Below are 11,679 nucleotides of genomic sequence, written 5' to 3'. Positions count from 1 at the left end.
CTTTCTTTTGTGTGCAACCCAGTATGCAATATGTGTTGTAATGTTATATTGGATGATGCTTGTTGTTTTGAATATCAATAAAATATTAGGTGACATTGTACTTGAATTGCATTGTAATGCATTACCAGCAAACATCAGAAAATTACATTCAGTTTAACATCACTTATGTATTCAACCCCCTACATTTTTTGCACATTGTGTTTACTATATCATGCTCTGATTATAACAATAACCATGCCCCCACAATGTGCTTTTAATGCTTATGGTAACACATGAATAGGTCAGGGATGGGCTACCTTGCAGTAAAACCAGCTAAATCCTCTACCGCATATCACCCAACAGGTTTTTTTTTGTTTTTTTTAACCGAATGAAATCAATGTCTCCAGTAAAACTTTGTGGAGGATGGCTGGTGTTGAGGTTTTAATGGATTTTGGCTGCTTATTACCTGCTGTTGTATTTTTAGCCCCCATACGAAGCAATAATATCCTGCCCTAGTTAGTGTGATTGTGGTTGCATAATCAAATGGAGTGTGGCTCTGTTGCTCAGCTGTGGGCTCAAGAGCTTCACAAACTCCCATCCATTCACCACAGAGAGAGAGAGAGAGAGAGAGTATGAAACTTTCTCCTCTCGCTCGCTGTCCTCTCACTTTTTTTTCTTGCTCTCTCTTTTTTTCTCTCCACATCTCCAGATATTTTTTGCTTTGCGATCCTCCACCACTCTTCACTCACCCGCCTCTTTCGTCTCTGTCTCCCTCCACGCCTCCTCCTTCTCGTCCACTCTCTCTCCTCTTCCTCCTCCTCCTCATTCCCCCCTCCTCCTCATTCTCCTCCTCTTCCTCCTCCTCCTCGTCCTCGTCCTTGTCCTCTTCCTCCTCGTTACTGTCGTCCTCTTCCACCTCCTCCTCCTTCCACCTTCTCGTCATCCTTATCCTCCTCCTCCTTCCTCTTCTCGCCCCCTGTTCCTCCGCTACGCTCTTGCGATACAGGGAGAGGAGGAGAGGGGAGGAGGAGGAGGAGGAAGATGGACGGTACATGTAGATACGAAGGCTTTTAGTCTTAAAGCAGATACTTAAGGGGAAAAATGTAATGTGGAGTATTTAAGGTCAACAGGTCTCTGAAAAGATATGTATTTTTCTGTTTATTTTATTTCTTTATTCTTTGTAAAAAATCTGATTTGCAAGAAGAAGAGTTCCATATAGTCGCTCTGAACTGACTTTGTTTTCCCAAATCTAAATTTTGATGCTCCTAGTCATGAATCTCACAGCTCTTATGAACAAAACCGACACCGGCATGATCAGCACTTACCTGGTGTGCGTGTGTGTCTGCATAGGTGTTCATCATTTGCAGTGTTTTGTCACATAGAGAGAAGGAACGCAGGCTAGAAAGGCTGTCGCACGCAGGAAGAATTGAACTGAGAGGAAAGATGATTGGAGCTGCAGCTGTCTTTTGTCTCACTGAGAGGTTATTTTCACACCACAGACCAATCTGTTCCCCTGTTCCACCATTCCACCTGTTAACACACTTTCCTATTACGCTGCAGAGCCAGAGAGAGAGAGAGAGAGAGAGAGAGAGAGAGAGAGAGAGAGCAGATGGAGAAAAGCAAGAGTGATGGATGTTGAGGCAGACAGACAGAGAGGAAAACAGGCAGACAGACAGGCGGACAGAAAGATGGTTGCCATTTTCCCTCCTCCCAGCCTCAGGCCAGACTGAGAGTGTCAGCCAATCAAACAGTGAGTCAGACAGCAGGTCTCCCTTCTCCCTGCTGGGAGCCTATCATTACCTGCAACACACACACACACACACACACACACACACACACACAAGCAAGTCTGACACAAAAATAGTCTATTATTAGACAGTGGATTATTGTGCGCGGCCAAATTGAAACAGACAGCCTGGGTAGCAGCTATTACTTCATCATTCGTCATTATGGAAGTCCTATTTAACCACTGTTTGGTTTTGTTGGAGTCTAATAGCTCTTGGAGAAGCTTTGAAGTGCCATCTACCTTCTATCAGCCGGAGGGAAGTGACAGGGAGAAGTTGCTTCCCTTTGAACTCAGCAGCAGCGGGGCCGGACACATGCAACTGTGCACGCGTACACACACACAGGCAGATATGATGCATGCACGCTCGCGTACACACATCTGAACATGCCACGCACGCTCGTGCACATCCCTGAGCCGCGCACATGCATGTTCACGTGCGCACATATACACACACACAAAATCCTTAACCTGTGTGCACCGATCCGTACACAAATGCACAATAGTGTTTCGGTTTCAGTTTATTTGCACATTATGATAAAAAATAGGACAATGCAACCATAAAATGTTATTGATTGCGTCATAAAAACATTCACATAAAACACATACCAACATTACCAATTATTAACATCTCAACATCTGCACACACACACACACACACACCAGGGGCATCAGTTCACTAAACCCTAAGCTATGGCCAAGTCCCTGCAACTAATGTCATTAATGACAAGATATTATTATATTGTCATTATAATGATAAAAACTAAAACATCAAAGATATGGCTAGACCTTGCCATGCCTAATTGATACACATAAAAAAACACACATCCACTCAAGCACACACCCCTAAGTCTGCCTTCCCCACACACATAGATCAGTTATCCTAACCTGTGTGTGTGTGTGTGTGTGCATATGTGTGTGTGTGTGTGTGTGCGGTCAGGTGTGCGGCGGACATGACGGACGGCTCCCAGTACTTTGTGCTGCTGATGATCACAGACGGCGTCATCTCAGACATGGCTCAGACCAAGGAGGCTGTGGTCAATGTGAGTAGCAGCAGCTGCAACACTTCACCAAAAATACCAAAACATAAGGAGAGAAACCAGGGGCCCGGAGCCAGATGGGGGCCAAAACAGTTTAATTAGAATAAAACCAAATGAAAACTCTGGACGACATGTGTCGGGTCACAGAACAGAATTGAACAACAGAATGCACTCGGTAAGATTTTGTAAAAGAAGAAGAACAGATCCTGCTAATGTGATTTTCAGTTGACTGCTGGTCCAGCGTTTTAGAACAGAATTTTGCCAGATAGCATTTTTATTGATAGAAGAGAACATAGCGGAGGGATACCATTTAGGAGAGATAGTTCCTGAGTTGGAGATCGGATCTACTTTTATTTTGATATTTTTTTTAGTGTAAAGCAAAAATCTGTTCACAAACATGTTTGTGGCCTCATTCAAATGAATTGGAAGTTAAAATCTGAACGCTACAAACTCGTCCAGTCGCATCTGATCTTGGTGATTAGTTTATATTCTGGTTTTCAAGGCGGTCAAGAGCCAAATAACCCCCATGTTAAAACTAAGTACAGTATTGCTTTAAATTAGGGTGTGGTTGAATTGTTCTCATATTAGCCGACTGTATGCCCAGTGTGTATGTATGCATGTACTTTATGCATGTACGTATACATTCATGCATTTATGTGTGTATATATTTAGAATGGGGATGATGGTATGGCTCACACACCTCCTGTGTGTTTTCTCCACAGGCAGCTGCTCTGCCCATGTCTATCATCATAGTAGGAGTGGGCCCTGCTGAGTTTGATGGTGAGTATTCGCATACGCATGTGTGTGTGTGTGTGTGAGGTGTTGGCCGGCTACACTGCCAGCAGGGTGTTGTAATGCGTCTAGGGCAGTTTGCTAAGCAAGCCATTGCATATAAGTCTTTCAGTGGTCAGCACATAGCCTCTCCCTCACCAAAACTCCTATCATGCCTCCTCATGGCAACCCACGGTAACTGGGGCTTTACGACCTTTACGAGGCTGAGCAGGCTGAACCCCCCCCCACACACACACACACACACACACACACACACGAGGAGGACCGAGAGACGTGCCCAACGACACCAGCGGGCTGCTGGTATTACCCCAACACCTGGGCTCTCATGCCCTACCTGCGGTCGAGTGTGTGGCTCACGCATCGGCCTCCACAGCCACACTTCATGTGGCACTTCAAGTGTCATCATCGGACACAATGGACAGCTAAGAAGTGTGTGTGTGTGTGTGTGTGCGTTTCAAGCCAGCAAGAAATATAGCTAGGCTGAGTCTTTTCCAGCCTCGAAGTCCTGGGCCTGCCAGCACGATAGTTGGCCATGCTGCCAGTTGGGCTACTTGTTTGTCTCACCCACACACACACTAGTCCATCGCTCAGAGCCAAATCACAACCTGGACTGTCAAAGGTTTTCTGTCATGGTAAACCCTGTAGAATTAGCGGGCTAGAAGACGATCCAGTCTAATCCCTCTCAAAGCCTCCTGAAGAAATAGAGACAAAAAAAGACAAAGTCTCTACAAGTGGCTCCACATCTCCGTAAAGCTCCACCCTGGTTTTATGTCCCCCGGAAATCAAACCAAATCTGAAAATATGTTTCATATTTTTGCTTGTCATGTCGTGTCATGTTAGTCTTCATTTATACAGCTGTCTCTGCTGTAAATGGCACTAGTGGTAGAAGCTGAGCAGATGGCTACATGTAACGTTAACCTTGATAATATGACTATAATTCCTATTGGAATTCAAGCCAAATGAATCATCAATCATCATATGATCTCCTTTCCTACTGGCAGCTGCTGCTGCGAGTGGCTTGATGGATGGAGGCCCTTTGGTTGACCTATAGTCTATCTACTTATCCAACAGCAGCGGGATTCATTAAACACTGGGAAACCTTGCTGTGTCTTATGATTACAATAGAACTATTTACTAAATCATTTTGTACTGGGAGCTACCCAGTACAAAATTATTTCACAGCTGGTCCGTGGATCGAGACCGGCAACCTCCCAGTCACAAGCCTGCTGCTGTGACCTCTAGGTCAGTGGTTGTCAACGTGAGGTCCGGGGACCACCAGGGGTCCTTGAGGGGGTTCCGGGGGGTCCCCAGCAAATTGATGAATTGTTAAACTTCACCATTACTTCATTTACAAGAAGTTAACACAATTAGAGAATGTAGAAAAATTACTATTTTGATCATAGCTTCACTGTTTTCTCTCTACCTACAATGCAGATAGTCATGTAATTCTGGACAAAATCATGTCTAATAATAAAAATATTCTCAGATTCATGTCCAAATCTCATCAAATGGGGGTCTGTGGCTCTAATGTGGACTAAATTAAGGGTCCTTGATATGAAAAAGGTTGAAAATCACTGCTCTAGGTTACCACCGGTTGGGCTTTGTGAAACACACAGTTTCAAAAGCCTTCTTTCACACAAATGATCAGAAAAGATTTGGTATCGGAAACTCTACCAATTTGCAAACAATTTCAAAACTCACCACATTTAATGAAGATTCAGTCCTAAAAAACAAAATGGTACTTTTCAGGGTTTCTCCATTGAGCGGCGGCTGTGGAGGAGAAGAGGCTTGATGTGAACTGAACATCAATCAATCAACATCAACTGAACTTATGGCAAATTGCACTGTGCTCAATGCGTCCTATGACATTTTTAGTGGCAGTGAAACCTGAAATTGAAGCAGAAATAGAACTCACATGATCTTCACTTAAATGTATTTGTGACCAGATTTGTCAGATGTAGTTTCAAAAGAATGTAAAGCATAATTGGACATATGGGCTCTCTCAGATCCACTACATCCCACTTCTGCTCTGCTGTGCTTTGTGCCGACAGGATAGTTTTCCATCTTTGTTTTATGATGACTGAGATGGTAATTCGATATTTGCCAACATTTATGCATTTCCCAGTGACTGGAAGAGCATTGGCAGATACACACAGTGGCTCTTTTGATTTCCCCAAAGCCCCGGGCCTTTCCTACCTCTTCATCAGACCGCCAACAGTTCTAGAAATTTCCCTTTTGAAACTCAGGCTCTACATGCAATTAGTGTGTGATCGCCTGCCAATAACAGAATGTTTTTCAGTTAAATTCTCTGATTTTTCCTATCATAGTTCATTGTTAAAAGATGCGGATATGATATACTTTTGATGCAAGGGCAGAGCCTCTTTTTCTCATTAGTGAGCAAATGTTCCTTTGATAAAAAGCTTCCCAAATTCATTCATTTGTTTAAATTCATCAATTGATTTATTATATGCTCCATATATATTCACATTTTTATGATTATATTTCATACTGCACCTATTACACTTTTGGTAAATTCTGATATTGTGTTAGCATATGTTCTACCGCTACTACTGCTGCCATTTTGCACATTCTCATAATGCTATGATCCATACTTTTCCCCTACTTCCATTGATACCTTTCTACTTAACATGCTCTACTGCTAAACCAAGCCAAGCACTGTTGAAATGCACGGAAGCCTTTCTAGAAGTTAATTGGCAAAATGATTTGAATTAAACTCGCAAGCCGAGAAAAGGCGAGGCAGGAAGACGACTCCATCCAGACCCGTGGAGAGCTCTCCTTGGGACTTATTAATCACTGCGCGGGGCGAAGGCCCGGGTCAGGGGGTGAACGCGTCGGGGGCGTCCCGCGGGTGACGGAGAGAGGGAAATTAAGAGCGGAGACGAGGGAGCGGAAAGTGAGCGCGACGGGACTGGGAGCGAGAAAGGAGCGCGGAGAGTTAAGAGGCAGAGTGAGCCGAGTGTGTGTGTGTGTGTGTGTGTTTAGCGAGCTTATTAATAGATCTTTGGCTCTGCTTATGTCACCGGTTGAAACGGCTGAACTCTTCGTAGACAGAGGTTCGCCGGAATGATGTTTGAGAGTCTCGGGGAGAGCAGCGTTGACAGGGGAACAGCTTCACTGCAGTGTTTGGTGAATCTACTTCTGCATGGCCTTTGATTCGTCGTCTATCACCTCCAATCTGGGCTCTACAGAACACTGTATAGGCAATATTCTGTCACTCAATGACTTGAAGGGCGCCCGATTTACCCTCTGTGACACATGAACAGCCTCCGAAGCAGACGCAGTCGCTCGCAAGAGAGGATAAATCAAGTGCTCCTCTTGTGTTTTTTTTTTTTGCTCAAAATGTATTCAGCGGCTGTTTTGCCCGGGTCCCTGGTTTGGTAGACCTCCACACATCACTCACCCCCCCCTAATCAGGGAGAACTATGCAGGGATCAGTCCTTCGAAAACCCAGAATTCACCGTAACCCGTTGCCTTCTCGCTCGATTCGTCCTCCGCGCATCCTCTCTTCCCTCGACTTTCTTCTTCCCATACTGCAAAAAAAGAGAAATACACTTCACCTATATTTGTGTGTGGAGAGATATGTTTCAAAATATACGCCGTTTTCATTCAAAACTATATTATGGTGAGATAACATAAGATAGTGAGAGATAAGACAGGATGAAGCTTTATTCCCTGCGGGGAAATTGGCTCGGTGCAGCAGCAAAAATAATAGAATACAGCAACAAAGAAAAAGAGAATATAAATAAGAATGGGGGGTATTAAAAGTAGCACAACTGAGAATTACAGCGCTAGAATGTATTAAAGGAATAGTTCGCCCAAAAATGAAAATTCTGTCATTATCGGCTCACAGGTGTTTCTTTGTCCACATTGACCGGTTCTTTAGAGTTCCAAAAATAGATGGTGGAAGGAGGGAAAGGGCCGATGGAAAAATCACATCCAACATGTCAAAGATCAAAGATGCCATGGAGGGGAAGGGGGGCCGGAAGCAACAGGGTTTATGGGAAATGTAGTCTTCATTTGGAGAAACACTAGCACTAACAATACCACTTTTGTGAGATAGAGACTACCAGTCGTCTCCACCATGGTCTCATTTGTTTAAAGTAATTATACCAAGGTATCACAATTAACTTGACAATGATATATTGATGTTTAAAAATGATACACATCGGACCTTTAACCGATTCACTTTATCTTCTATCTTTTATCTCATCTTCTCACCAGTATTAATCTCCATGTCACTCTATCTCCTCCAAACGCTCCCATGCATGTTTCCATGGAAGTCTGCTTTGTGCACATCTGTGTCCCCATGGGTGTGTGTGTGTGTGTGTGTGTGTGTGTGTGTGTGTGTGTTTGAGAATGCTGAGCTCGAGGCTTGAATGGCGAGATGGTGAGTGCGTATCTCCATGCATCTCTGTGCCACTGGGAGTGTGTGCGTAGCGGAGAGTGCACACACACACACACACACACCGACAGACGCACTTGGCATGTGTTATTCAGGGCAGCAGGAGGTTTTCTGGGAGGCCTCGTGTCTCGGGGGACCCCCCCCCCCACATGCCAGGTTTTACCCAAGACACCTGAAGCCCCCCCGCCTTTCCCTACTCCTTTTCTGCCACCTTCAGTCTCCCACTCTTTCCATCCCATCTCTTTCGATCTCCCTCTAAATCCTTTGCGACCTCTGTCCCGCTCTCACTCCGTTTCCTCGCTTTTCGAAGAGGCTGTCAATGTATCCCTTCCTCCCTCTCATCAACCCCCCCACCCCCACCCCACCCCCCCGCTGCTCCCGACCACCATCTGCCAGCTCTGTGCGCCATGTGGAGCCTCCCCAGTCTCCCGTCAGCATCTCTCCCTCAGCCCCGACCCCGCTTCAGCGGAGCACTCCTGTCTTTTTCCTTTCCGTTCCCTCTCTCTCTGTTCCTTTCCTTTCCTACACTTGACTGGCCTTTGCTTGCCTTTCCGTGTTGCTGTTCCTTTCCCTGCCCTGTGTTTTTCTTCTCTTTCCTGTCCTTTCCCTTTCTTTCCTTCCCTGTATTTTTCCATCCTTTCCTTTCCTTCCCAGTCCTTTCATTTCCTGTCCTTTTTTCCTTTCGTTTCCATTCCTTTCTCTTCCCTTCAAATGGTAGCTCTCTGTTTTGAAAGCTTTCAAAGAGGAAGTGAAGATTCCTCTTGGGAATGTCACAAGTTGTTTTGTCGCTTGCTCATCTAATTTGCTTTGTTGACAAGACATTATAAATAGACTGACGCTGTGGCAGAACTCAGATTTCCTCCCCCATCCTCTGTAGGAACTTTACCTTCTGTCTAGCTCCATGCAGGGAGTGTCTGAGAACAGATGCGGTACAAAAGGACCATGTGGTCCATGGCTGAACTAGGCTACCAACCAGTGCTTGGTCTGAACACTGTTAGTCCCTGAGGACTGTTGCATGGTCAGCAGCTGGGTCTCCACTCGTCTTCACTCTGGTCTTGGTTTGCAACATCATGGAAATTGTGTTTAGGCTTGAATATGAAAAAGAAGGTTTCTCATAAATGTAGACCACATTTTCAATTCTCCATTCTTTATTAGGTAAGGGACTACTCCGACTTTTTGGGAGTTTGCTAGATGCCTATGATTACTAAGGCATTAGTATGCGCACCGGACACAGCTGTCTACTTGAGACACAGAGATGATTTTGATGCGTAAAGAGATTGAGTAAAGAGGTATCAGACATCCCTTAAAGGTGATCTACCATTAATAGACATTAGATATTAAATATTAGAAAAGTGAGAAGCAAATTGGCTAACCACGTAGATGCTGTTTCAGATGCTTTTTCAAGGTATATTTATTTTGTATCGCGCGATTCGGATAGGTAAGGAATTATACTCTGTACTTGCCATGTAAATAACAGTGTGTCTAAGGAGATTTGCTCTTCATCTAGGGGCAAACAAGTGACCTGAACGCGCAGTCATAGCTTGATAATGACTTGTTCTGTTTGTGTCCGCAGCCATGGAGGAGCTGGACGGGGATGAGGTCAGAGTGTCCTCCAGGGGGCGCTTTGCCGAGAGAGACATCGTACAGGTAAATTCGGAATATTCCAAGAATGGCACCGACGATGTGCAACATTGTACAGGTGCATTTCCACATCCCTGTTTTCAATTCACATGTGTAAACTCAGAGAGACTCAGGTAGTTTAAGTTGCTACGTCTGGTAATCTAATAGCATGAGTTCTTTCACAGCAGTTAAGGTAAAATTGATTTTTAAGCTGCAGTGGAAAATGAGACCGGAGTCGTTGAATGAGTTAGTCCTTGTAGTGTTGACAAGAAGCTCTTTATCACAGATTATCTGCCTTTTATCAATGACAGCGCTGACTCATCCAGATGAATGAAGAAAACACGTGTGTCATTGCTTTGTCTTCTTGGTGGGGTGCTGGGAACAATACATACAGTACAATACCTCTCAATACTAGATTCAATAATAGAGAGAATTACCTCAGACACACAGGTTTATACTGTACATTTTCATATGTGTTCACATTTCAGGATACATTCACACTGATTTTTCACTTGAGACTCAGATCTGATGTTTTCTAATCGGTGTGAAGAGCAAAAAGCCGTGTGGAATCCCATTTTTCAATATTTGAACGCTCAAATTGGAATTTGTAAACCTTCCATCATTCACCTGAAAGATTTGTCAAAATTTTTTGCTGAACCAGCATTAGCATGGAGAGTAAAACAACATAATGACTTAATTGGTATTTGGGGTATTTGCTGATGAAGTAATCGCTGATTGAGTGAAAATTTAGCAGCATCCACAGAGCACAGGTCCATATTGGAGTCCCCTCCATGGTAGCTAGGGTTAGGGTTAGGGTGTCAACAAATGAAAAGTCTGCGTGTTCTCACTTTGTCGTGCGGTTTGTTTCTCCCTCGTCCAGTTCGTTCCTTTCCGGGACTACATCGACCGCTCGGGGAACCAGGTCCTGAGCATGGCCCGGCTGGCGAAGGACGTCCTGGCCGAGATCCCCGACCAGCTGCTGTCCTTCATGAAGAGCCGGGGGATCGAACCCCGGCCCGCGCTGCCCGCCACCTCCGACTCCCCCACCACCACCGCCACCACCACCACCACAACCACCACTCCTGCCCCCAAGGGACGCAACATGCACGCCTGATGAGGGCAGCGCCTGGAGCAGTAGGGATCGGAGACTTGAGTGAGGGGAGATGTGCGTGTGTCTATGTGTGTGTGTGTGTGTGTGTTGCAGGGTAAGGGATGGGTGGAGGAGAAGCAGTGTTGAAGGAATAAGTCAGGTCATTGAAGAGTGAAGGATTGGTTTTACAGTACGTCGGGACACTTTGGGACGGAGGGACACCTACATGGAGAGACTACATTACTTTAATAGTGTTTGGTAGCGGCGATCCCTAAACCAAGGTCTTCACTGGAAGCGTTTCCTGAGAAAATACTCTTTTCTTCATTTCGAAACATCTGGCACTGAGCTTTTGTCGGCGCCTATCACTTCACCCCCTCTGCAGGTACGACACAGAATTCCCTGCAGCAACTGTATCTGAGCGAATGGCTTCAAATGGACTCGTTCCGTCCTTCAGTCACGGATCCCACGCATTTCGAATGAGGGACGAAAGCCGCCGAGGAGTCGGACGTCTGTCCCGCTCACAACACCGGCATTTGTCTTTTCTCCATTTCTGATTCCTCCTGTGGTCTGAGACATGAAGTTGAGTCTTGTTGCTACAGCTCCATCCAGCCCACTTTAGTTTCCATGACGATGTTCCCGCTCCTGGTGATAAGGGTTTTCTCATGTACAGTGTAATAAATACCCAAGTAGCCGGGCGATCTGATTTCTATCAATTCAAAGAAAGACAGCGCCGAGGCTGACGTCCTGTTCCATGTTTGGTTTCTTCTCAGGGCATTTTTGGAGGCTTGGCACGACAGTAATACAGGGGACCTGAAAATAGATGAAATCCTGCCCCAGTTCTGCCAGCCCACACTGGATGTTGAGGGGATCTGTAAAAGCCACCGGACATGTTCTGTTTCTTCATGAAAATGTAACGCTCTCTATTGCTGTATTGAAGACGCCGAAAATGAAA

The 11,679-nt window shown here is 45.1% G+C and overlaps 1 protein-coding gene across 1 annotated transcript; it reads left to right on the top strand.

The window, feature by feature from the left end:
- Positions 1–1,250: 1,250 nt before the first annotated feature.
- On the top strand, positions 1,251–10,751 carry LOC139643427 (copine-9-like). The gene is made up of 5 exons (XM_071518571.1): positions 1,251–1,309; positions 2,703–2,805; positions 3,525–3,582; positions 9,591–9,664; positions 10,518–10,751. The coding sequence occupies exons 1-5, from the start codon at positions 1,251–1,253 to the stop codon at positions 10,749–10,751; spliced, it is 528 nt and encodes a 175-aa protein (XP_071374672.1).
- Positions 10,752–11,679: the final 928 nt, after the last annotated feature.

This window comes from Centroberyx affinis, unplaced genomic scaffold (assembly GCF_046629955.1).
Source record: "Centroberyx affinis isolate AG114_WGS23_722 - 3 ecotype Tasmania unplaced genomic scaffold, CSIRO-AGI_Caff_v1 ptg000602l_1, whole genome shotgun sequence".
Lineage (NCBI taxonomy): Eukaryota > Metazoa > Chordata > Actinopteri > Beryciformes > Berycidae > Centroberyx > Centroberyx affinis.
Note: the sequence above shows the minus strand (reverse complement) of the source record. Positions and strands in the feature narration are given on the sequence as shown.